The 26,882-nt window shown below is 47.2% G+C and overlaps 1 protein-coding gene across 3 annotated transcripts in view; it reads right to left on the reverse strand.

Moving 5' to 3' along the window:
- The window catches only part of SCN10A (sodium voltage-gated channel alpha subunit 10), a 78,791-nt gene that overhangs the window by 36,119 nt on the left and 15,790 nt on the right, over window positions 1-26,882 (reverse strand). For 2 of the 3 annotated variants that reach the window (XM_036333847.1, XM_036333846.1), the window contains exons 4-14: window positions 23,633-23,761; window positions 22,915-23,006; window positions 20,549-20,740; window positions 20,053-20,119; window positions 16,147-16,288; window positions 15,802-15,999; window positions 14,926-15,096; window positions 10,362-10,655; window positions 7,902-8,013; window positions 2,865-3,103; window positions 1,031-1,204 (exon numbers count right to left, since the gene is read on the reverse strand). In XM_036333847.1, the coding sequence (XP_036189740.1) occupies window positions 1,031-1,204; window positions 2,865-3,103; window positions 7,902-8,013; window positions 10,362-10,655; window positions 14,926-15,096; window positions 15,802-15,999; window positions 16,147-16,288; window positions 20,053-20,119; window positions 20,549-20,740; window positions 22,915-23,006; window positions 23,633-23,761 (1,810 nt within the window). The remainder of the gene's footprint in view (window positions 1-1,030; window positions 1,205-2,864; window positions 3,104-7,901; window positions 8,014-10,361; window positions 10,656-14,925; window positions 15,097-15,801; window positions 16,000-16,146; window positions 16,289-20,052; window positions 20,120-20,548; window positions 20,741-22,914; window positions 23,007-23,632; window positions 23,762-26,882) is intronic. The other variant, XM_036333848.1, reaches the window with a different exon arrangement.

Consider the following 26,882-nt stretch of genomic DNA (forward strand, 5'->3'; position numbering starts at 1 on the left):
GGGGTCAGTGAGGCACCGTGCTTCCTCCAGATGGCCTTGGAAACTGGGAGACCCCAGTAACCCCTGACTTTCCTGGCAATCTGACAAACCTGACAGATGTGGCTCTTACAAGAGTGGGTGGCTGTGGGCAACGGGGCACCAGCTGCTTGAATAGAAGAACTGCTCCTGTAGAGGGTGACTGGAGCTGAGTTTGGAGAAGAGTCAGGCCATGAGGCTAGTAGGTGGCAGTTTTCGAGGTGACACATGGGGGCTGTGATTGGGGCACTAGGGAGTCAGAGGATGACCTCCGTGAGGCGGGAAGAGCTGGGACTTCGGGGTCAAGCAACCTGGCTTTGAAATGCAGGTCTGTTGCTCGCGCCCTGGGCCCCTCACCCCTCGGCAGCTGGGAGACTTTGGGTGGTTGTTTAACTACTCTGCATCTCAGTTGCCCTCAGCTATCCATGAGGATATTAGAAGCAACTCTTGTCTTAGCAGGTTTGGCTCAACCCATAGAGCATGGGCCTGTGTATTGAAGGGTCCCGGGTTTGATTCCGGTCAAGGGCACATGCCCGGGTTGCAGGAGGCAGCCAATCAATGATTCTCATCATTGATGTTTCTCTCTCTCCCTCTTCCTTCCTTTCTGAAATCAATAAAAAATTAAAAATAAATAAAATAAAAAAGCAACTCTCTGTAAATCTGAAATGAGGAATGTTATGTGAAAGGATTAGCACTGTGCCCATATCATCAGTGCCCAAGAAGCAATAGCTGCTATGAGTATCCTCGTTACTGTTATTTGACAAGAGAACAGGAGGGTGCTGGGAAGTCCCCACCTGGTGCAGATGAGGGGACCCAGATCCGGAGAGGAGAAGGCACGCCCCCACTTTGAATAAGTGAAAAGCACCAAGTCTCCTCTCCAGCTTCCAGGAGTCATGTCCTGCCTGCTTCCCACAGGGACAGGAAGGGAAGAGGGAGCAAGGGACAGGGTCTGTTCCCAGGGGTGAGCCTCCCCGGATGTGGGGAAGTTTCCCGAGTCGCCAAGAGGGGCCCTTACCAGGCGGAAGGACCGCAGCACCGCCATGCCGCCCTTCTTGGACGTGACCAACTCTATCAGGCTCACGGTGACAATGATGCAGTCGAAAATGTTCCACCTCTTCTGGAAGTAATAGTAGGGGTCAAAGGCAATGATTTTGAAGAGCATTTCAACCGTAAAAAACACGGTGAAGACCTGCGGGGGGAAACGAGGAGCCATCTCAGCCAGGGTCCCTGGGGGCAGCGGGCAAAGACGAATAGGGCAGCAGCAAGGTGTCTTTTTTTTTTTTTGTAAACTAGCACACCCCTTTCCCTTGTTTGTGTTCAGCGTCTATATTATCTGCAGGCTCCTGGAGGATTGGGGCTGGGAACACTGGATGTGGCAGCAGAGAGAACTCTCTGGACCAGAGCTCACGGCACACGCATTGGAACCCAAGCTTGAGTGTATCCATCTGCAGGGTGAAGAGGGGGAATAAGTGGGTAATCATGAGGATAATCGTTATGACATAATTATGTAAATGAGCAGTCAATCTGGTTCAGTAGTTTAAGGCGTGGATGATGGGGCGACGCAGACCCAGATAAAAATCCCAGATCGGCCATTTCCGAGCTTGTGTAAGCTGGGGCAAGTCACGCGTCCTCTCCGTACCCCAAGCTCCTCGTGTGTACAGTGAACATCAAAGTGAGATAATGCCAGTGCAGGCCTCAACAAAGGTCCTGGCAGACAGTCATTCACTAATAAATAATAGCTGTTGGCAAGAAGAAAAATAATATACTGTTTCAAGTTCTTTCCCACTCTGAGTGTCTTAGGACAGAATTCTGACCTCGAAAGAGGCCAGGCCCAGGCCCAGGCCACACAACAACCAGCAGGGAAGGGAGACAGGGAAGAAGAAAGCAGAGACCAGGGGCCGGGACTTTGCTGTCAGTGGTTCTCATCGATGCCTGTCACCAGCCTGGGCAACAGAGGGTTGCACTGCTTTTATGAGAAGGAATGGGTTGAGAGTGTCAGAGACTTGGCTAATGGCACAGACTGCAACTGTGTTGTTCAAAGGGCATCTGTGGGGTGCACTCTGTAGGCAAGTCAGTGTGGGGTGCGGGGGGATGGGTTAAGATTCTGTGCCCTAGAGAAACCTGGACAAGCCTCACTCCCCTTTCCCAGCTGTGTCACCTGGGGCGGGATTCATAACCTCTCTGAGTCTCAGTGCTCCCTTCTGGGCCGTGAGGGTGATGATAATCTCAGAAGGTCCTGACTCTGAGCTAATACTTATAAAGCACCTGTAGGCGCCCCGAATGCCTGCCTTTCTTTCATTTCAAAAAAACAGGCGCTCTGCTCTGTCACAGTGGTGGAGGCCTCTCTCTCTCTCTCTCTCTCTCTCTCTCTCTCTCTCTCTCTCTCTCTCTCTCTCTCACCTCAACCTCTCCAACTGTAAAATGGGTGTGTGGACCCAGAAGTCCCTTCCATAAAGCCCTCTGTGGTCTACGCGGACTTCTCAAAAATAAGCTCGCTCTCCTCTTCCCATTTCTCCTTTTCCAGAAGGAAACGGGAATGTCCATATCTTGACACAGGAAAGTGGCCTTTACACTTATTTCAAGGTAGAGGCATCTGAAACCGGGAGGATTCAAGTGGTCAGGGCTTTCCTGGTCCACTTCCCTGTGCTCTTCATCCCCAAGCAATTCCCACCAGCTCAGCCTGGTCCTCTGGACTTGACTTCCTGAACTCAGCGTCCACACATCTCCTGCACTGCTCCTCTGCCTTCAGCTAGCTAGCTAGACCAACGCTCCAATCAATGAGGGCATGCGGCCACCCCACCCAGAGCGCCCCGGCCACGGTGGCCTGGTGGTGGCTGCCAGGCACTCACAATGTTGCCTATCTGGAACATGGTTTCAAAGGTGTGGCTCATGTTGTGGTGCTCCATGGACATGAAGACTGTGTTCACCACGATGCACAAGGTGATGGTGAGCTCCGCAAAAGGATCCGTCACAATCCTAAACAGAAGTGTCTTGATCTTCAGCCACGTGGGGCAGCACTCCCAGATCAGATACTTCCGAGCCAAGCTGGTCAGGCAGGGCGGGCACCTCTGTTCAGATTCCTCCAGTTCTGCATCACAGGTGTAGTCAATGACAGCTGTCAGCCAGGAGTCACTTTAGACCCCCATCCCCTAGACCAGTGATGGCGAACCTATGACACGCGTGTCAGAGGTGACACGCAAACTCATTTTTTTTGGTTGATTTTTCTTTGTTAAATGTCATTTAAATATATAAACTAAATATCAAAAATATAAATCTTTGTTTTACTATGGTTGCAAATATCAAAAAAATTTCTATAGGTGACACGGCACCAGAGTTAAGTTAGGGTTTTTCAATATGCTGACACGCCGAGCTCAAAAGGTTCGCCATCACTGCCCTAGACCTTGTCATTATGAATAACCACTACCTTCAATCTCCACTTCAGCCTCCCTTTCTCCGATTAGTGTTTCCTAGTTTTTGAAGTTCCTTCAGTCCAGCAACCCCAATCCAGCCTCTCCCCATCTAGTCCTCCAAATCATGCACCCTACACTTTTTAACTGCTCATCACCTATGTCATGTCTTTACTTCTCAACTTACTTAAGTTAGAGTTCATGTCCTTCCCTCTATTGAGTCCTTTGCAGACACCTGCAATTCCCTTGCCCCTCTCCCCCTTCATTGGACTTATCTGGCAGAACCCCAACTCTGAATAAACCCAATGCAAAGACTATTCCGCACCTGACCAGCTGAACCTGGATGCAAAAAGTACATGACTGCCCTAACCGGTTTGGCTCAGTAGATAGAGCGTCGGCCTGTGGACTGAAGGGTCCCAGGTTTGATACCAGTCAAGGGCATGTACCTTGGTTGCAGGCACATCCCCAGTAGGGGGTGTGCAGGAGGCAGCTGATCAATGTTACTCTCTCATCAATGTTTCTAACTCTCTATCTCTCTCCCTTCCTCTGTGTAAAAAAATCAATAAAATATATATTTTTAAAAAGTACATGACCACGTTGGCTGGTCCCACTAGTGATTCATGAGTCCCAGCTGGTCACTGTCCAAAAATTCTGCCACATTTCTCTATTTCAGTCCACACCTTCAGCCTTCCAGACTACTATTTCTCACTTCCTCCTCTCTCCTCTCTCCTCCAACCTCCATCTCCCCCTCTCCACTCCTCTCTCTGGCACTAAAAAGAAGCACAGGAAGCAGTGCTGAGTGAGGAATCTTGCAGAGACACCATTGTGGCAGGAAGCAGCCTGTCTATGAGGCAGGACAGGAAGAGACTCAGCCTTGTAAACAGCCTCAACTTTGCTGCTCTTGACAGTCTGGGGAGATACAGAAGCTAAAAGAATTATGCACTTGCTAGCTTGTAAATGATCAGGGTTTTTCCCCCAAAGAGTCTTCTGCAAAAAAAACTATTCCAGAAAGAACTTTCCTCTTGTTATTATTAAAGAGATGTCCCCCCTCTTATTAACAGCTAATGTCTCCACCTGTGCGTTCTCTCCTGCTAGCCACTTCAAGAATTTATGGAACATTCCCTCTCTTTCCTTTATGTTCAATCTCTCCCATTCTCACAGATCATCTCGATTAGCATGTAAATGTTCTTTTAAAAAAAGCCACATAAGAAAACCAAAATAAAATCTTCCTTCAACTCTACTTACACTATAGGGTCATTTTTACTATCTCCGTCTCTTCACAGAAAAACTTCTTGAAAAAGTTGTTTATATATAATATCTCCAAATCCTTATCTCTCATTTATTCTTCATTTCTCCCTCCAATGTGGCTTCTGCCTGCTCCCCACCCCCACCCCACCAATCCTCTCTTGCTCAATCACCAAACACATCACATGACCGAAAGCCCTGGACTTTTTTGAGGCTTGATCTTACATGTTTCTATAGCATTGCCTCTTCTGACCTTTCTGTTCTTCTTGAAGTAATTTAGACCTTTGGCTCTGTGTTGTATTCCCTGGGTCTTCTCTTATGCCTAGGCATTCCTGCCTAGCCTCCTCTACTGACTGCGTTTCTTCTGTTCAATCATTAAAGGTTGCTGCTTCTTAGAACTTTGTCCCAGACCTTCTCATCTTGCTTGATTCCCTCAACATCATCCATCCACTTGCACCATTTCAAAATTACCGTCTGTATTCAACTGCTTTCAATGGCGTTTCACTAGGTCACTCTCAGCGTCTAAGCTCTAGACCTACTTATCATAAAACCGACTTCTTCCTGGGCATCTCCCCCTGGATGTCTCAGGGGCTCCTGAAACCCAATATGTCACAGACTCAACTCATGATCCTCCTTGCTCATCTTTCCCCAGTGCATCTCCCTGTCCCCCTAAAGTGTTCCCTTTATGTCATTGCACCAGCATCCCTTTAGGTGCTTATGCCAGAACCACGTGAACCACCAAATCTTGAATCTTATGCTCCTTAGATAGTTCTCCGATCCTTCCATTTCCATCATCGCCTCTGCCATCACCCCAGAGTCCAGGCACTGCCATATTTCCCTGGTTTCCTCCTAACTGGTCCCCTGCCAATGCCATTCCCCTCTTAATTCCCTTCTCTACATGCATCCAGAGTAACCTTTATAAAATGCAAATGTAGCGCCTCTGCTGCCAATCCTTTAGTGGCACCTCACTGCTCTTAGGATGAAGTCCAAAATCCTTAATATGGTCTAAGAAGTCCTGTGGGTCTGGCCCCAGTCCATCTCTCTAGCCTTATTTTAAGGCCCTCTCTTCCTGGCTCTCTATGCTCCAGCTCCAGCAAGCTTTTTCAATTCTTCAAATATAATGCTGTCTTTTGCTTCAGGATTTTGCTGTTGTTTCTATCTGGAATACATCCCTAACCCCTGGCTAAACTTACCACATCTCGCTGAGCACCCTGCACTTCTCCTTTAGACACTCAGCACCCCAGAAGTAACTTGTTCCATGCCCTTCTCCCTGATTTAGCATGAGGGTAGAGTTGTGCTCACTGCTGTACTCCTGCTTCTGGTCTTCTGGTTTGGACAACTGTCAAATCTTAGCTTGTATGCCAAGCGTAGGTGGTTCACCTGCCCCAGCTTCAGGGAACTGCCAAGTTCTTATTGGCTTGGGCCAAACTTTCTCAGGCACAATCACTCCCAAAGTGGTGGACCTTGTAAATACAACCATAATTCTGACAGCATCAAGCTTCCTTCACGGACTTCATGGGTATAGAGGACATATGTTCAACCAGAGAAGATCACAGCTCATCTGCCCTATGCTCAAACACCTCTGACCTAACCTAAGGTCACCTTTACCCAGAAAAATGTCATTATTTCTCCTGCCTTTCCTCACCTCCTTTACTTCTTATCACTACCTCTCATAGTATCTTCCTTGAGGGTAAGTCTGTCCCACCTCAGAATATATGACAATCCCTGTTCATCAGTCTAGGTCTGTGGTCGGCAAACCACGGCTCGCGAGCCACATGCGGCTCTCTGGCCCCTTGAGTGTGGCTCTTCCACAAAATACCACGTGCGGGCGCGCATGTACAGTGCGATTGAAACTTCGTGGCCCATGCGTAGAAGTCAGTATTTTGTGGAAGAGCCGGTATTTTGTGGAAGAGCCACACTCAAGGGGCCAAAGAGCCGCATGTGGCTCGCGAGCCGTGGCTTGCTGACCACTGGTCTAGGTCATTATAAATTAGTATTACCGCCCCCCTCCAATATCACCTTTTGTGCATCAAACTCATTTGCTATTCATTCAACAACTATTTGTTGAGCATCTACCATGTGCCGGCACTTCTGTTCTAGGTACTGGAGATCCAGCTGTGAGCCAAACAGATATATCTCTGACCTGTGGAATTTATAACCTACTGTATACTTCCACTATTTTACAGATGAGAAAACTGAGGCACAGAACAGTTCATGGAGCCCCAAGACTGCACAGCTTACCGCAAGTGGCAGAGCCAGGATGTAAACTCAGACAGTTGGGCTCTAGGGTCTCTGTTCTCTACCACCCTCTATTGCTTCTCATCCAACCAAAACTGCTTTTGTTCTTAGGACACACATTTTGTTCATTCCTACACAATGCATTGCATTTGCTGTTCATCTGTCTGGAACCTTCTCCCCCAGGTTCTCACAAGGCTGATTCCCTTACTTTATTCAGATTTCTGGTCTATTTAGGGAGAATAGTCTTCCACAACCACCCCATCTAAGATAGCCCCTTCTGCCCTAGCCCGTTTGGCTCAGTGGATAGAGCGTCGGCCTACAGACTGAAAAGTCCTGGGTTCGATTCTGCTCAGGGGCACATGCCTGGGTTGTGGGCTCGATCCCCAGTAGGGGATGTGCAGGAGGCAGCCTATTAATGATTCGCTCTCATCATTGATGTTTCTATCGCTCCCTCTCTCTTCCTCTCTGAAATCAATAAAAAATATATTTAAAAAAAACTGTCCCCTTCTTTAACTCCTTATTCTCCACCTCCTTCCTTCCTTAATTTTTCTTTTACTTCTTATCACTACCTGAATACCTATTTGTGCTTATCATCTGTATACCCCAGCCCCAGGATGTAGATTCCATGAGGGTGGGCTTCCAGCTTGCTGACCACTGAATCCTCAGCACCTGGAACAATGCCATCCACAGAGCGGGTGCTCAACAAACTGTTGCTGATGAGTGAATATGCGAGAAAAGAGGGAAGGAGGAAGCCTGAGAGTTCTGGGGAATAAATGAAAAAGCAAGCTGTTTGTATTTCACAGCTGCTATTTGAAAAATTATCCACATTCCAAAAACCCCACATTGGTTAAGGGTAATGGGCCAAAGGCAGAAAAAAGAGGCATGTTTAGGATCCCAGGACACAGAGACGGGTGCCCTTTGACACAGGGTTGGGGCATCTCCCCTGCTGCTCACGTGGGGACTCATGACAGTGACCTTCCAATGAGTAGCACTTACCCTCGAGGACGGAGGTCATGATACTGACCACACTCATCGCCCTTTGGATTCGGAAGGGTTCATTCAAGTATTCTGCTGTTAAGAAAGTCTTCTTTTGTCCTGCTTCAGACGCCTGCTGGGACACAAGCAGAGTCAGGGCACACCCCAGACTTGACTTAATGGTTTTTCAGTGGCAAAGAAAGCTCACTCGGCCTCTATCGGCCAGTCTCTTGTAGTTGTGAGCTGCCCAGTGAAGCTGGGTCCCTCAGCAGTCTCGCTCAGAGAAACTGGGCTGCTGCTTGAACTTGGGATAAGAACTCAAGCATGACGAGCAGGGCACAGAGCTGGGGTGCAGCCCGAGCCCAGGTCTGCAGCTAACAGAGTGGACTGGGCTCACCTGAGGCTCTGCAAACTCCTGCCCTGGGACAGGGACCTGGCACCCGGGTGGGGGAGGGCTTCTACCAAAGGGAGAGGAGCAGCAGGCCAGGCAGTCATATGAGATGTCCTCTGGGCTGTGCATATGACATTCACACAGAATATGCATGGTATGTATACCACTCCACGATAGACTTTCTGGACCTCCCTTCTCATTGGCCCATTTCCCTCTCCACATATAACCCAGGTTCTAATTCCACAGTCTCTTTCTTTCTGAGGAACATTTGTGAGTGTCCACTGTCCAGTTTTCAGTTATCTGACACAATCCTTTTGACACTTCCCTCTTTGGGCCTTCGATCAGAAGTTCTGTCTGGGTCCTATGCCAGGCCCCAACCTCTATCACCCACATCCCCTGGATGTGGGGAGTCCAAAGCCCACAGCACCTGATTGAGCACCGCACAAACCATTCAGAACCCAAATTCAGCAACAATTTATTGAGCGCTGACCATGGCTGAAGCTGGTAGGTATACAGTAAGTGCTTAATACATATAAAGAAAGTTTCCAATCATGAGGGCTCAACCAAAGATGCTAGCAGATACTGGAGTTATTTGTTAGACTCCTGTATATAAATATAGGCACTTTCTGATTCCACTGAACCCTTTAGCTATTTAGAACCTTTTTACAAGGGGAGACATGGAGGTGTGAAGAATTTAAGGGACTTGCTAAAGGTGACTCAGTAAATGACACAGCTGTGATTGAAACCCAGGTTTGTGTGACACAGAAGGGCTTAAAGACTTAATCCTGCACAAGCCAAATAATTTACCAAACATGTATCCAAGTTGGAATATCTAGGAAAGTAGTAATCTAGGGATCAATAATAAGGTTTCTTAAATGAGGCATTTTCTAGAAGGTTAAGCACCCCTGAGGGGGCCCTGCAGACTGGCTTTGACTTCAGGACTCTATGCTGGGGATTCCTGTCGGTCCTTAAAGACCTACTCTCTCTTCTCTGCCCAGTCCTGTGTAGGCATCACCCTCACCCTCTAGCTCTGGTTGGGTTTGATCAATGGGAGGCACAGATAGGAGATCAGACGCTGGAAGGAGACAGGAGCCCTGGATCTACCATCTGGCTTCCCCCTGCTGGGCTGTGGCTGGGCCCTGGCTGTAATTTTCTACCTGACATGGCAAGTTCTGTGAAGCCGCCTCTACACAAAGCAGTAGCTCTTGCTGGGTCCTGATTCTGGTCCTTCCTCTTGACCCTCTAGCCTCGGCACATACAGCTTCCCACAGGGCTGGTCTCTAGGGACCTCATTGTCCCTTCTTAGCTCCCAGAGCCCTGCCCACCCCATGAAAGTTTTCCTTTAAACTCTTGCCTGTTGGAGCGGTTCCTTCATCTGCTTCTTGCTGGCATCCCATCAGAGATGCAGCCGACATAACTCTGTAAGACTTATCCAAGTCAGAAGAGCCATCCAGTGGTCTGCTCACAAGTCCATTTGCAAACTGCTGTGTGTCAGAGGCCAGCCAGGGCAACCAAGAAACACTAGCAGCATCATTACTGCACCTGGATGGAGAGCTCACATCTGTCATGGCTCCCCATCCAATGAGGAGTCCCTGGCTTGGCATTACATTCCGTGATTATTCTATTGAGAGTGCTGACTATTCAGTCACTGTTGCCTACTTTGCTTTTGCTCAGGTCTGTCCAGGGCACCTGCTAGGATTTCTCTGGGTCCCATTAGCCAAGCCCAGAGTAATTTGCACAGAGCCCCAGGGAGGCGGAGAATCTTCCATTTTCTCTTACTTATCCAGAGAGCAAGCAGGCCTATCTCTAAAGCAGTGGTAGCAAGTGGAGACAGAGAAACACTGAAGGAAATATGGGATCAACTGGAAAATAATTTGTATCCCTGTACAGAGTAAACCAGAAAACCTGTTTGAATGCAGGTAAACCCAACCTCTCTTTCTGGGTCTCACTTGTCCAGTCAGTAAAATGGGGATGAATAGGAGGTATTGGGCAGAATGAAGTCTAAAGGACCCTTTCATGGGTGACACTCAGAACGCCGTGGCCCAAGGCCTCTACTGGAGAGCAGCCCCAAAGAACACTCCCAAACTCACCGAGCCTTCTGTGACTCCAGGTCCATGCTCACCAGTGGGCAATGGGGGGTGTCCATCCTCTTCATGCCCTGATCCAGGGTTGGTGGCTTGAGGCAGCGGGCTCTTAGGGAGAGGGCCTGGTTGGTTGGTACTCCCACCCAACAGCAGGGAGCCCCGATAGCTGTCGTGGTCTCCAAGAAAGACTCCATCATCTGCAACCCCATCAGGGAATGAGCCGTCTCGGACAGGGGCCCGGAAATGGAACACACTGCCATGGCTAGCCCGGCGTCTCCCAGAGGTGAGGCCTAGGAAAGACTGGGCATTGCCCCAGAGGAGCAGGAAAGGAGGAGGCTGGAAGCTCGCCCTGCAGGACAGTCTGGAGCCCAGCACCTGGCTCTGCTCATTCCCATTTCCCTACCCTTATTCTCATGACCATCTAGCAGCAAATGAAGGACACAGATCTAAGGGGTAGTCTAGGTAAACATGAGGGGAGGATAGGGGAAAATATTCTTGACACAACCTGGGAAAAAGCCAACAGAGATGACAGATTATAGGGTGCTTAAGATCAGAAAATAGGTCCTCATGGCCAAAGACATGTTAGAGGACAACCTTGTGGTTCAATCAGATGTGTCATCTGTTTACCAGCCTTTGGCCATCGGGCTACTCCATATGCAAGTTGTGACCTGAGGAGACTCTGTTACGTGAACTAGCTCTGGAACATGCTTGGTAAATGGTTGTTGAATGACCCAGTGCACTTTATGACCGGAAAATTAGGTTCTACAATTCATTAGACTCAGCCTACATGTGTGGCGAAGGAGAAGACAAGAGCTTTGCCATGCAATAAGCTTCCAGGATCCCCTGAGGCAAACTTTGAATAGTCGACAATGGGGAGATTGAGGGGAGAGCTACAGTCTAATTTCCTGGAAGAATAATGACATTCCTCCAAATCAATAAACATTTCCCATCAAAATCTGCCTCTGAGGGAATTGTGTGACCTACAGTTGCCAGAGAAAAGGAACTAATTCATAGGCCCAGAGCTCAGGGAGGGTCAGGTTGCTGGGTGAGCTAGTTCCCATGGCCATCGTGGGAACCTGACTATAACAAGTTATCAATTATGTCCATAGGTCATATAGGTATTTCTAAAATCTAAACACTGACTTCCTACCAAATTCTGATCATACTGCTGAAAATTTCCCCCTTCCTTACTTCTGTGGACAAAAAAGGGGACACATACTATACCTGACAAGCTCAGGGGTGGCCTGCAAGAGACCTAATGTAATGAAATGGGATGGTCTGAATGAAAACTTCCTAACAAAAGGTAAGTCGTGGCAGGCAGTCACATCCTAGGCCAGATCTTCATTGGCAAAGGTCAATTTTACCTTAACTGAGCCTACTATCATCTTTTTGCATCTATGATAACTTACCTTTGGAATGTCAGGGTAATTCCCCTTTTCCAGGACATAATCTCCCACCAGAATATGAGACCATAGAATCCCTGATTGATATCTTGTTCTCCCACATACCATCTCTATGTGCTGTAAATGTTAACTACCCTTTATCCACCAGTGTAAAAGAAGTATGTGTCTCTTCATTTTACTCTCTATCCAATCTCCAAGATTTTCCCAATTTTGCTTTCTCCCCCTTTCCTAATCTCCCACCCATGGAACCCCCTTACATCCTCCCCTTTGATGCTGATGCATAAAATAAGTGTGAAAACTGCCATTTTCAGGAGCATTTCCTCAATCTGTTGGGATTCTTGCTTTCCAGCAAGTGTCATTAATTTGACTCAGACAAACTCATAAAAATTCTCTACAGTCCTGTCTGCGTGGCTCAGTTGGTTGGGTATTGTCCCGTGTACTGAGGGGTTACTGATTCAGTTCCCTGTCAGGGAACATGCCCAGATCGCAGGCTCAATCCCTGGTGGGGGTCGTGCAAAAGGCAGCTGGTTGATGTGTTACTCACACATCAATGTTTCTCTCTCTTTTTCCCTCTCCCATCCTCTCTCTCTCTCTAAATATCAATTTAAAAAAATATTTAAAAATTATTTACAGCTTTTGACATTTTTTACATCAAGAATTTCTTTTATTTATTAAAGTACCAAAATTGAGACATCTTGTCTGTTAGCATTCTCCTTACTTATCCCCTTAACTCACAGAAGTTTCCCAGCCATCGTTGAAATCCTGAGATTGTAAACAGAGCACTCTTTGCTTAGTATATATGTCCAAGGAACATGGGACTCATAAAAATCCACAAACCCTTCTCACTTTTGAAGCAAAGTAGCAGAGTCAGTAAATCCTTATTAAAGATTGGACAACCAAATTATTTGCACTTGGGCACTAAGCAAACCTATAAAGAAAGGAGGAAGAAAATTTTTTTGTCCCATATTTGACAGGAAGTGCCTCCTTAGCCAACAATTAATATTTCAAAATTAACCTATTGTGGGCAATGACTTTTCTTTTTTTGTTAATCCTTACCTGAGTATATTTTTTTCATTGACTATTTTAGAGAGAGTGGAGGGGAGGAGGGGGTAGAGAGAGAGAAATACCAATGTGAGGGAGACACATCGATTGGTTGCCTCCTGCACGCACCCCAACTGGAGCCAGGAATTGAGCCTGCAACTGACTTATGTGCCCTTGACCGGGAATCAAGCTCCAGATCCTTTGGTTCCTGGGCCGACACTCTAATCACTGACCAAAACAGGCCAGGGCAGCGATGACTCCTGATTTTAAGTATTAGACTTGCCATAACATGCATCATCCAAGCAGACAAACCAGTTTCCTGTGAGTTCCCTGAGACCCTGACTGTGTCTTTCCTAGCTACCTCCAACCATTCTCTCACCTCTGATGGTAAGAAAATGGCTTTATCTAAAATATGCCTATGGTCTATTTACCACACGAATATACTGGGGAAAAGAGGAAGGGGATGCCTTCTTAAATGGCCTCCAATTAACCAGGTAGCATTAAAGAATTACCCAAATGGCATCTTCCGGTCTTTGCTTGTACATGTTATTCTTTGTGCCTGGAAAATATACCTGCCAAATCCTCCCAGGCCTCAGTTACTGGAGGACCCCCAACTCACTATTTACTTTTCATTTTAATGATTCTCTCCTCCAGCGAAGCCTTTCCTGATACAGCCCAATCCTGTAAGAGTTGTGTTTCCTCTTCTATTTCCCAAACACCATTTACTTGCCCCTGATACAGCATTTAACATGTATCTGTTTTTATGCCTGCCACCTCCATCCAAATGGCAGTCCTGGGAAAACAGACCATGTTTTATTAATCTCTTCATACCAAGCACCTAGTATTGTTGAATGAACAAGACATAGTTCCTCTTTTTTTCCCCTTTGAAGGTGAGCATAGCTGGAAAGACAACCACATACACCCAACAATTATTGGAAATCCAGGTGCTGAGTTATGGGGAAATTTAAAGCCCAATTCAGAGTATCATTGACATCTCCTTGAAGCTGCAATTCATCCTGATTGTCAAGTCCCTGGTCAAATCCCCTTTGAAACTTCTTCTGAACTGTGCCCTGTGCATGCCAGGTGTTCCTCAAGAGGCAGAGCAAGGAAGGGAAGGACACAAACTCTGATAAATGCTAAAGTGTGGGTGTCTCTGAGGCCAGTGTGCAGGTGAGTGTGTCTGTGTGCTTGTTGCACACACAAGTTTGAGGGTTGTACAGATGCTATTCCAAAAAGTAAAATGTCCTTCAGATGAGCACAGGAAAAGAGATTGAGAAGGAAGTGAGAGTCAGAAGGCCCCAAAATAGCCATTTTATCCCCTTTCCCATACTAATAGAGTGGTTACTATTGTACCACAAAGGGTTTATTATCTTTCAGGCCTGTGGAAAGGCCATATGTGGGGTACACAGGACTTTGAAGGGAGAAGAAGGTGGTGGGAGGAAACTTGGTGAGTACCGTGAATCTTAGAGTGGGAGGTAGAGGCTTGCTGTGGGGCAGAATTGCTACAGGATCTGCAGTGAGGTACTCAAGTTATTCCCAGACTGGACACTATCACAGAGATGGGTGCTGGGATTCTTCTGTGCCAACAATAGGTAGGCACTTGAGCTGTAGGGGCTGAGGCATGAGGTCAGAAAAAAGCTTGCAAATGATTTCAGCACCACGGACAAGAACCTCCCTCCAGGTTACAGAATTGCAGACAGTGAGTGTGTCAGAAGGAAGCTGACTCAGGATGACCACAGGTCCACAGACACCTCAAACTTATGCCCAATATGGGTTCACCACTTTCCAACACCCTTAGCTCCTTCCTCCAGTGCTCCTGACTTAGAATCACCACCCATCTAATTGCCCAAGCTTGAAACCTGGGATTCATTTCGAACTCCTCTACTTTTTCCACATTCCACAGTCCCAGTCTTGTTGATTCCATCCCTACCCATCAAAGTCTTTGTAATCCACCATCTTTTCCCATCCATAATGGCCCTGCCCTGGTATAGGCCACAATTTTGGGGTCTGGCTCACTAAAACAGCCTCCCAAGGTCTGTGCCCCCAGCTAGCTCCCTGCTGCAAACCAACATATACAACAGCTGCAATGGTGGGTAATCTTTAGAGCACAAACCTGAGCCCCTTACCATCCTGCGTTGGTTGTAAGGCTCAGATTGTGGTGATTTGTTGTCATCTGTGGAGCCATCTGACACCTTTGGCTTCATTCTGTGCCTTTTTTCATTGGCTCTTTTGGAGGGTAAAGGTGATCCACTGTGGGAGTGGAGAGAGGCAGTGTCAATCCCCATTGCTGCCAGCACCTGAGGAGAGAGAACAGCAGCTGCAGCCAACAGTATCTGATTGAGCTTAGCGTACATGTGTCCCCCAGACATGGGGTGTCATAGAGCTGAAGGCATCTGAAACAGGAAGTCAGGATGAGGATTTGGGTGGTGGTGGGATTGAGACATGGCAGGAAGACCTACTACTCTGGGTCACCTCTCTTATTCAAAGGAGACCCTGTTGATGACCTGTCCAGATCCCTTTTACCTGGTCAGGACACTCATCTCCAGCTGCTGGAGTGTTTGCTGCTAATGACTCACAGCTGCAGCGTCCTGCAGAAAGTTTCCTTCGACTGTACATCTGGCTGGGGCAGGTATGAGGGTACAAAAGACGGGCCCTCTTGCTTCAAGTTAGCATGATACAAGCATGCCCCAGAGTTCCCATGGGCTCAGGCCAAATGTAGTCTCTAGCTGAGGCTGCTTTCTCATTTAATTCTTACCCTACCCTATTCTGCTTCCTTCACTCTCCATCTTCTGAGGGCACCCCTCAATAAATCACTTATCTAACTTCTTCACTCAGGTTCTTCTTCTTCTTCTTAAGAAAACATGATGTAAGCTAGTCCCTGAGGTAAGATGAATCTTCCTAAAGTTCTTGAGAGTAAGAGCCTTAACCTAAGGGACTGGTCCAAACCTCTGCCTAAGACTGTACAGCCTTCAGACTTCACAAAGCTTCCACCCCTCACAGACCTCATGCTCCTTCCGGAGCATCTCGAGGGCCTCCTGGAACTTCTTCTCCTTGGCTTCAATTTCATCCATGGTCGCCTTGTTCTGCTCCTCATAGGCCATGGTGACGACAGCCAAAATCAAGTTGACCAGGTAGAAAGATCCCAGGAAGATGACAAGCACGAAAAAGACCATATAGATTTTCCCAGAAGCCCTCAGGGTCTGCAGATTCAAGAGAAAGAAGAGAGACATGTGCCCAGAGTAGATGGGCCCCTGACATTGTCAGGTTCCTCCATGAAAAATGTAGCCATGTTGAAGCTGACCCCTTCGCCTTCAACCAAGTCTCTGTGGGGACATGCAGATCGATACCTGCTGGTAGAGGCGTTCCCAGGAATCCTGTGTCATGAGGCGGAACAGTGAGAGGAAAGCCCAAGCGAAGGAATCAAAGCTGGTGTAGTTAAAATCTGGGTTGTCAGATGTTTTCATGCAGAAATAACCTTTAGGGCAGTGGCTGCAGCAAGAGCAGAGAAGGTCATCAATTGCACAGCACCCTGTTTATTGGGGGCAAGGCAGCCTGGCGCTGTGGGGAGATTGGAATTCAAGGCCTGAACCTCCTCTTATGAGCCAGATAACCTTGGACACTTAGTCTCTTTAGGTCTCAGTTTGTCTTGCACATTAAATGGGGGAGGACAATATTCTCACTTCAGAGTTTCATGCAGAAGGAAGTGGCTCAGAGAAGTGGCCTGGCAGACTGCTCAGACATGACCCTATATGGTGATGAGCTCTTTGCAAGTCCACACCAGGGGTGGGAGAGCTGGTATGAATAACACAGACTTAACACCTGAGCCTGTTGGCATTACCTGCAGAATTGTCCATTAAAGGAGGACTCACATTAGCCAAGTTTACCAACCAATTATATATAACAATGAAAACATTTTCCACCTACTGAGCACTTTCTCTCTCTCTCTCTCTCTCTCTCTCTCTCTCTCTCTCTCTCTCTCTCTCTCTCTCTCTCCTGCTTTAAAATGCTATAATTTAATTGTATTTATTTAAAAGGAGAACTATAACTGTCAAGTAGCTTATGGAGACTGACCTATAAAGGAATGTCAAATTGAAGATGATTTCTTGGTGAGCATTGGGGTGGGAGTGCTGGACTCCTCTCTGTCTTAATAAGAGGGTAAGTTGATGTCGAGAAATATCTCTAAGCTCAGGGCATGTGAGGTTCTGTCATCCACTCTCATGGGTTGGCCTGGTCAAGGAAACAGTAATGCTACATCTGCATTCTGGGTTCTACTACTCTAGGATTCCCTCACCAACACCAGCGTCTGGGGCTCTCTTTATTTCAGACCTCCATGTGAACATTCAAGCCCGGGATCCATACAACTGATTAGAGCCCCAACAACTTGATTATAATCAATCCCAATTCTATCTCCAACCTTGGTTCCCAGATAGTGTAGACCCACATTTATAGTCAGCCTCTTGGCTTTCTCCCCCAAGGAGCTAGTGAACCCCCTCAGCTGTAGGTGTGCTAGTGAACTCTGAGGGCAATCTTATTTCTATGCCTTCTGTAGAACCCCACTGTAGCTGCTACGCATCAACAGCTAACCGCTCTGAAAATGACACGAGATCATGGTACAAAGCCTCTTGCCTGATGCCTTCAGCATAGTAATGATGATATATAAAATGTAAATTAAAATTCCTGCTGCTTTTAACCTGATGCTACCAGAAGGATGTATGTGAAAGAATGCGGAAAATCATCAAGTATTCTCTAGTATGTGTTTTCCACCTTAACATCCCAGGCTTTTCTGCCACAGGGCCACTGGTCAGTGTGGGCCTCTGCTCAGGTCTCTGCTTATCTGAAGGCCAGCATAGGTCCCAGGTTTGCTGGTCACGACATGCCCTTCAGGGCTTACTCTGCCCATTGTCCTGAGCTGGCCTCTACTTGCCATCCCAGCTCTATCCACTCCTCCACTACCTGCCCAGGACCTGTCCAACAGGCGGTCTGGCTTTTATTGGAGCTTAAGGGGGTACCCATGGATGGACCCCAGTGAATGGGCTACTCTGGAGCCATTTCCATGATAAATGCCATTATCAGACTGGAAAGAGACATTGATGGGGCCCTATTTTAAGTTTAAGTCAAAGGCAAATGAAAGCTGACATCAGAACAATTCTCTCCCTGAGCCAAAGCACCAAATGCCAAGTGCTTTGTGAAGAAAAAGGCCAGCCCTAGCTGGTTTGGCTCAGTGGATAGAGTGTCCACCTGAGGACTGAAGGGTCCTAGGTTCAATTCCGGTCAAGGGCATGTACCTTGGTTGCAGACACATCCCCAGTAGCTGGTGTGCAGGAGGCAGCTGATCGATGTTTCTCTCTCATCTATGTTTCTAACTCTCTATCCCTCTCCCTTCCTCTCTGTAAAAAATCAATAAAATATATTTTAAAAAAAGAAAGAGGCCAAGAAGCCTATGTTGATCAAATTCTCCTGTTTGCACCCACCCCTCAGCTCTATCTGAGATTGTTTTCCTAGTGAGCTGATTAAGGCAGAGCTCCATATAGGTACCACTAGCTCCACTTGGGCAACAGGGAGAAGGGTCATGTGGGCTTTGATCTTCCAGGCCCCCAGCCATGGAGGTGGGAGAGGTGAGCCCTTCTGATCTGTTTCCTGCACTCTTTCTGCTCACATCTGCTCTAGTGGTCAAAGAAGGAGTCAAACCTGGGAGTGGGGGGCTCCCTCTTTTCTTTGTCTCACATTCTGTTCTGCCACCTGGAATGGCCTCCATTCAAACTCTTACTCACTCAGCCTGCTCTTCAACTCTCAACTCAACTCCCACCTCCAGGAAACCTTCCCTGACCTCCTCCCCTGCCTCACACCATCACCTCTCTGTGCTGCCACAGTCCCCGGAGCCTCTAGCACAGCACTGGGTCTCCACAGTGTAGCATCCAGAGCTCATAAACTGGCAGCCTGCAGGCTGAATTGGGCTTGCAGAAATATTTGGGTCCATAATATATAGGCATTTTATGGATTCGGTAGCCAATGTTAACAGTTGGGAGATTTCACATAAAAATCGTAATTTCCTATTTCTCTTTTAACAGTTGGGAGAGTTGGAAGTAGTGGACCCTCATGGCAACCAAAGGCTGCACTGAGCAGTGGCTGCCCCCTTTACATGGGCGCGAACTCTCATTGCCATGGGTCCCACCCAACCCGCTCCTCACATTGGTTGTCATGTGTCTGGCCTCCATAAGATTTGAAATGACAAAGTCTGATCCATGTGCTTCTTCTCTGTTATGTGAGGATAACGAAACCCATGTGATAATTAAATGTGGAGCATTTGGCACAAAACATATTTAATAATACATGAGTCCCCTCCTGGGATAGATTGCTTATAAAAATGGCCACGATTATTCTCCTCCCTATAGCCACACTCCTTTGCAATATGATCTTGCAGCTCCTCCTATCAAAAGGTGGAGTCTGTTTCTCTACCTGTTAGATCTGGACTGACCTTTGACTTGCTTTGGTCAATAGAGTACAGTAGAAGTTACATTGTGCCAGTTCTAAGCCTCAAGAGACATATTCAGTCTTTCTCTCAGAACCCTGACTCTGCCATGAGAATAAGCCCAGGCTAGCCTTGGGGGATGAGAGACCATTCTCTCTCTCATGGAGCAGAGACCAACCACTCCAGCTGAGGCCATCCTAGATCAGCTGGTCTCTAGCTAATCTGCCCCGGAATATGCATGAATGAGCCCAGTCAATGCCAGAAGAACACCACATTGATCTCAGCACAACATGCTGATGTGTAGAATCCTGAGCTAAATAAATGGCTGGTATTTTAAGTCACAAAATCTTGGGGTTGTTTGTTACACAGCAGAAGCTAACTTATACACTCTCCCATAGCCCTGGGGTGGCAGAAGCCATGACTTACTCATTTCCTCATTTTCTTTAGGACCTATAGCCCAATCTCTGCCCAGAAAATGCTCATGATGCCCGACTGGCATGACTCAATGGCTGAGCGTAGACCTATGAGCCAGGAAGTCATGGTTCGATTCCTGGTCAGTGCATGTGCCAGGGTTGCAGGCTCAATCCCCCATAGGGGGCATGCAGGAGGCAGCCAATCAGTGATTCTCGCTCATCGCTGATGTTTCTATCTCTCTCTCCCTCTCCCTTCCTCTCTGAAATCAATAAAAAATATATTTGGAAAAAAAGAGAAAAAGAAAATGCTGATGACAAGAAGGAAAAAGGATTGTTGGGCGCTGGAGCTATGGCATGGGTTGGACACTCACCCTGAATCAGATCCATTGCCGCACAATAAGCGATCAGAAGTGCCTGGCTTATTGATGTAGAAGTCTGCAAAAGAAAGGAAGAAAAAGTGGGAGCTTTACATATGGTTCTGAACCCTACAACTCAAGCCTTGGGGTGAGGGCAGCACCTGTACGTCTCCCGCCCCAGTGAGGTAAGTTTCCTTGGCTATGAGCTCTCAGTGGACATGCAGGACTCTTGGAAGGAAAAAGCCCCATCTGGGAAGGGAAAGGCTGAGCAGTGACTTCAGCTTCAAGACTCTCCCAGCAGAGGCAGAATGACTTGCCCCTGGACGTATACCTCATTTCCTTGTAAAAGGGACATTTGGTAACAGAAATAGGAAATCAAAAAGTAAAATGTAACTCTGGAAAAGCATTTGAGCAGAAAAGAGGAATCAAAATATATGTCTATATAGGTACGCAGGGGTCTCACACCCCTTGCCAACCAGACCTTCGTCATTATGGCAGAAATTCCACTCAAGTTTTTCATAAGAGGAGTAATTGGCTGTATCGTTGAGAGCGGTGCAATTCTTGACACATTTGTTCTTGAGGTTGCCCTTGAAGAGCTGCAGGCCCACCAGGGCAAAGACACCCAGACAGAAGACGGTGAGGATGGTCACATCCGCCAGCTTCTTCACCGAGTGGATCAGGGCCCCCACGATGACCTTCAGCCCTATGGGAAGATGACAGCAACACTCCCACATGGATAAGGTACCACACACAGCACACACATGTGCCTGGCACACCTGCATCTTAGCCATCCTACCCTCTCACTACGTACAGGTATGAGGCGTTTTACAAACTCTATGGCAGTTCCAACCCTAGCTCCTCATATGAACCTAGTAAAGATCATTGCCCCATTGTAAAGATGAGGCAACTGATACCAGGCAATGCATTTTTTTATCGTCTTAAGGCGAATACATTCCTGACAATAGCAATTCAATTTAAAAAAGAATTGTTGAGCCCTAGCCGGTTTGGCTCAGTGGATAGAGCATTGGCCTGTGGACTGAAGGGTCCCAGGTTCAATTCCAGTCATGGGCTTGTACCTTGGTTATAGACTCCTCCCTAGCCCAGGCCCTGGTTGGGGCTCATGCAGGAGGCAACCAATCAATGTGCTTCTCTCACATCAATATTTCTCTCTGTTTTTCCCTCTCTCTTCCACTCTCCCTAAAAATCAATGGAAAAATATCCTTGGGTGAGGATTAAAACATAAATAAATAAATTAATTAATTAAAGTATTTTTTAAAGATATTTATTTTAGAAAAAAAGAATTGTTGAGTGCTTGCTACATTCCAGGCATTGTGCTAAGCATGATAATCATGAGGCACCTAACTTCATTCCGGTCACTCGGCATCTGTATTTCTTTTCTTACCTCAATATCCTGGGAGAAACGTGAGGCTAAGGACACATGAACCCAGTGTGTGTGTGTGTGTGTGTGTGTGTGTGTGTGTGTGTGAGAGAGAGAGAGAGAGAGAGAGAGAGAGAGAAAGAGAGAGAGAGAGAAGGCTCAAGGACACAGAGTGAGACAGAAAAGAGAGACACAGACAAAAACACGGAGGCAGGAGACCAAGACCATGAGAGACACTGGAAACAGAGCGAACCTGAGAGGGGCTATGCCAGAGTCAAGCTCAGTTGGCAGCAAAAATGAGGCCCCTGCTCGTTGAAGGACGGATGGTTTGCTGCTCTGCAAACGAAATCGCCTTCTTTGGGAGAGCAGTTCCAAGGGTAGCAGAATGACCTCTGACCAGGAGAGCAGTCTGGGCGCAGTCCTTGCCTTGTTATTTTGGTCCACAAATAACCCGCTGAGCACTGCACTGCCGGTGTCTGGCCCTGGGCTGGGAGCTGGCGTGGGGCGGAGTTGTGGGACAATTGAGGGGAGCTCAGTGGCATTAGCCAGCAGGTGGGCACCCATAGTAGTAGCCCCTAACTGAAGCCTTGGGATGGGGACGGGGTGAGGTGGGGTGTGAGGATGTTGGGAAAGACCAGGAAGTCTCCTCTGGGCTCCTGGTGATAACAGAGATCTTGGGGGCCCAATAAGATGAGCTCTGGTGAAATACGTTCATTTCTGAATTCTCTGTAATCAGGGGTTACCTAGTTCTTTTCTCAGTGTGTCTAAAGACAGGGCTGAGGCTCAAGCTTTCAGATCTATGGAAATGGCTAAGACACTCACCAGAGCCCTGGGCTGCCTCCCCCTTCCTTCTTATTTATCTCCAAGTTTACACCTTTGGTTTAAGGGATAAATGTGAATCTGACTAGAGGGAGGCTTGCCTGACCTCCACAACAAGAATATAAAACAAGGACTTGACCTTCTTCTTGTCACTTATTCATGGTGAGACCATGCGATGCTGTGGACAGAGCATTGGACGAGAAATCGAGACACTAGGTTTCCAGGTCACACTGTGCCTCTTGCCAGTAATGAGGACTTACGATTGTGTTTTCTACTCTCTGGGCCTCAGTTCCTTTTTATAGTAAGTGGGGCCAAGAGTCCATGCCCTGGAACTTTAAGAGAGAGAGAAAGAGAAAGAGGTGCAAGGAGATCTTTTATTGATTTCAGAGAGGAAGGGAGATGGAGAGAGGGATAGAAACATTAATGATAAAAGAGAATCCTTGATTGGCTGCTTTCTGCATTCCCCCTACTGGGGATGGAGCCACCAACCGGGACATGTGCCCTGACTGGGAATCGAACCGTGACCTCCTGGTTCATAGGTCGGCGCTCAAGCACTGAGCCACGCCGGCCGGACCCTGCTCCGGAACATTATAGGGCTCTGGTGAAAGTCAAAGGAGGACACTAGGCTGTGGACACCAGCACGTGCTCCATGAGTAAATGTGCTGGTTAAAGCCGCTCACCTGGAATCACAGAGACTGTTTTTAAAGCTCTAAGAACTCTGAACGTCCGCAGGCCTGAGATCCCCTGGAGATCTGTCATTGTGCTAATGTACCTATAGGACCAGAAGTCAGTCAGCATCTCTGCAAGGAGGGCGCGCTGGGAAGGCATGCAGCACAGATAAGGATGACTGGGGGTGACGTGAGCCTAGGAAGGACCCGGAAGAGACAGAGAGTCCAATAGCACTTCTACCTACAGACCAACATGAACATTGATTGACTTGTCATAATACCTTTCCGAATGGCCCCTCTGAGAAGATGTGCTGTGGGCTGTGGGGGGCAGGGGTCCCTTGTGCTACACGTATGGATGGGTATTCAAGCACGTGGGCTTGGCCAACCAGCCTTTGCAGACACTGGTTGCTCAGGAAAAGACCTTCTTGTCAGGTGGGTATAAGGCTGAGCCCTGTCGATCTACTTTGACAGGCCAGTTACCAGCTCAGATTTGGGTCCCTGAGGACATGGGACTAACCCTGGAAAGTGACCCCGAAAGCCACAGTCTGTGGCAACAAACCCCCAGGCCATGCAGTTCCAAATGAGGAAGCTAGATAGCAATGAGGAAAGGACCCCGAGTGTGAACCTGGGCACATCCACAGCCCTCCCCTCCTCCCACCACACACACACACACACACACACACACACACACACACACACACACGCCACATCAGGGTGGAGAAATACTCACGCCAGGGTGATGACGCTAAAATCCAGCCAGTTCCAAGGATCTCGCAGGTAGGTGAACTCATTTAGACAAAAACCTCCTGCCACGATCTTTATCAAGGCTTCAAAGGTATAAATGACGGTGAAGACATACCTGGGAGGGAGGGTGGGGAGAGCTCAGAGGGAGTGCTGCTGAGGGGGTTCCAAAGGAAACCGTGCGAAGATCCTCCCCAAGGTGGGGAAGGGGAAGAAGAAAAGACGCAGACAGAGGAACTCAGAGGAATGGGCCGATTGTGTGTGGTTAAGACAACCTGCAGTATTTGCTGCTCAGATGGTAGGCCGGGGGCAATGGACGCCCCAAGTTTCCAGGTTCCTAGAGGCTCCCTGCCCTGAGGGAAGCTGGAGGCTCCTCTTCTAACCTGTTGATGGCTGAAGAGGTGGAAGAGGGCCGAACCCTGCGATATTTGTCCTCCCCCAACTTTTCTACTATGACTGTCTTTTCTTCTCACGCCATGCCCAGTCCCAGGGACCCCAGTCTAAGCCATATAAGGCAGGAAACAGCTGGGTGTCATGGAGCAAAAAGCATCTATGTCCACAAACATTTTCTCAAACCTGCTCTTTTGTTATGTTGGTTGGATTTGAAGGGAGGGGAGTGGTGTTTCTCAAATGTTCAGAATCCCTCCATCACCTACAGTAGTGGTTCTCAAACTCTAGCAAGCATTGGAACCACCTGGAGGGCTCATTCAAACATGGATTTCTGGGGTTGTACCCAACCTCCCCCCACAGCATTCTTAACTAAGTCAGTCTGGGGTAGGGAACCCCAAATTGTTTTTTTTAACAAGTTCCTAGCTGATGTGAATATTGCCAACCCAGGGAACTACCCTTTGTAACCACTGACCAAAGGGATCCAGATGCACACCTAAATCTTATAATCTTGGATACATTAAATGTTTTATATTATAAAACACTGGTATTAAAAATGGGAAGACTTTTTTGAATGTCCTTTTCTAAAATTCTTCTTAAATGACAGTAAAGGAATTTTTTTAAAAGCATAAACCCACTTAGGACAAAGATAGTAGAAGACCGAAACATCATTCTGGAGATGAGAGTGAAGATGGATGTGTGGTAACTGACAGAGCAAACCCAAGAAAGCCGACACCTTAGTTGGAAGTGGGGAGCTCCCAGAAGCAAAGCAATCCACACTGCAGAACTGCTGAGGACTTGGAGATGCTAAGTCCCTGGGGCTTGGAAGCGGGGAGGAGGGGGGCAAGCAGGGCTGGAACAGTTTGAAAGTCTTTCCAAGAAGCAGCGGAGCTTCTGCGATCCCACTCCACGCCACCCACGCACTGGAAATGGATTGGATGCTCATCCTCGCAAGAGGTGAACACGAGGGAGAGGGTTGCACACCGAGACAGGATGATGAAGGAAAAACATACACACTGAAAGGCAGACAACCCTCCCAGCCACCTGCTTCCTCCCTGCAGTATGTTCCTAGAAGCCCGGGAGTCAGGTTAATAGCCCAAGAGGCTGCACTTTTCGTATGGACAGCCAGCCAACAGCATCGGGAATTTTAAGGATGCTTCTAATACCAAAGGTTAAAGAAACCAAACAGGAAAGAGGAAAGAAAGAGAGAAAGAAAGAAAGGAAGAAAGAAAGAAAGAAAGAAAGAAAGAAAGAAAGAAAGAAAGAAAGAACAAAGGAAGGAAGGAAGAAAAAAAGGAAGGGAGAAAGAAAGAAAGGAAGGAAGGAAGCAAAGAAGAGAAGAAGAAAGAAAGAAAGGCAATGCAGGGAGCAGGAAAAAAAGTTAGGAAAAAACAACCCTGTCATTAATATTTTAGAATTAAGAAATGAGAAGAAACTGGATACATAAAACAAGGACAGAAGGATATAAACAAGAATATTCAAAGCAGAAACAGAACTTTTAAAATAAAAAATGTCATAGGGGAAATAAAATATTAATGGGAGGGCTGAAGATAAAATTGAGGAAATCCCTCAGAAAGTGGAACAAAATGAAATGGACAAGAGGTGGTAAAAAGGATCAAAAGTAGAGAATCAGACCAATAGTTACAACGTCTAAATGATAGGAGGTTTAGAAAGAAATGGACAGGAAAAATCACCAAAGAAATCATTTAAGAAAATTTCCCCAAACTGAAGGATCTAAGCATTCAGTTACAAATACCCAAAAATACTGAAAAAAATGAATGAAAGGCTCATATCAAGGCATAAGATTCAGAGCACTGTCCACGAAGAGAAGCGTCTCTTTTTGAAGGAGTGACAATCACAGGTCACACACCAAGGACTGAGAATCAAAATATCATCCAGTTTTTCAAGCACAGTCTTGGAGGTTATAAGACAATGAAACAAAGCCTTCAACATTTTGAAGAAAATAATTTATAATGCAGAATTTCTTCTCCACCTGAACTGTTAAGGGTAGGATGAAGACAATTAGAGATATGCAAAGTCTCAGGAAATTTACTTCCTATCTACCCTTCTAAGAAGGTTACTAGAGGGTGTGCTCCACTCAAACAAGGAAGTAATCAACAAAGAGGAAGATGTGGGTGTGGGGGAGAGATAAATGGAATCCAAAAGAGGATGGAGAAAGAAAAAAGAAAAAATCTCTGGAAAAAGGTGTGCATCGGGCCTAGAGAACGTTAAGACTAGATTGAGGCAGGAGATGGAGCATTCCAAGAGTGGTTTCCCCAAGAAAATTTGAAGCTGGTGGAAAACCTGCTGTGTTTGAATAAATTGAAACAATAATTAAACCTCTGGGAACAAATTAGTGATAAATAATTCAACCTCTAAAGAGTTTGGCAACAAATTAGTGATAAATTAGCGAACAAACGAAGAAATAAAATCCTTATTAACTCCAGAGAGAGCAAAAACATGCAAAAAGAAAATATAATCAAAACATACTGTACAACTCAGCTGTGAATGGGATTTGCTTAGCAGCACTATTATATAATCACTAGAGGCCCGGCGCACGAAATTCATATGCGGGTACAGTCCCTACGCCTGGCCTGCGATCAGGGCCATCTTCCCCAACTGCCCACAGTTGGCCCTACCCCCCGCCGCCACCCACCCCCAGTTCCCCATTCGCCATCGGGTGATCATTGCTTGACGGCTGAGGAAGGGACTGAGAGGTGGTCAGTGCACCTCACAGTGACTGGTCCAGTGGTCATTCTAGTCATTCTGCCATTAGGGTCAATTTGCATATTATCCTTTTATTATATAGGCCTGGTGCATGGGTGGGGGCTGGCTGGCCTGTCCTGAAGGGG

The sequence above is a fragment of the Myotis myotis genome, unplaced genomic scaffold (assembly GCF_014108235.1).
Source record: "Myotis myotis isolate mMyoMyo1 unplaced genomic scaffold, mMyoMyo1.p scaffold_m19_p_13, whole genome shotgun sequence".
Classification (NCBI taxonomy): domain Eukaryota; kingdom Metazoa; phylum Chordata; class Mammalia; order Chiroptera; family Vespertilionidae; genus Myotis; species Myotis myotis.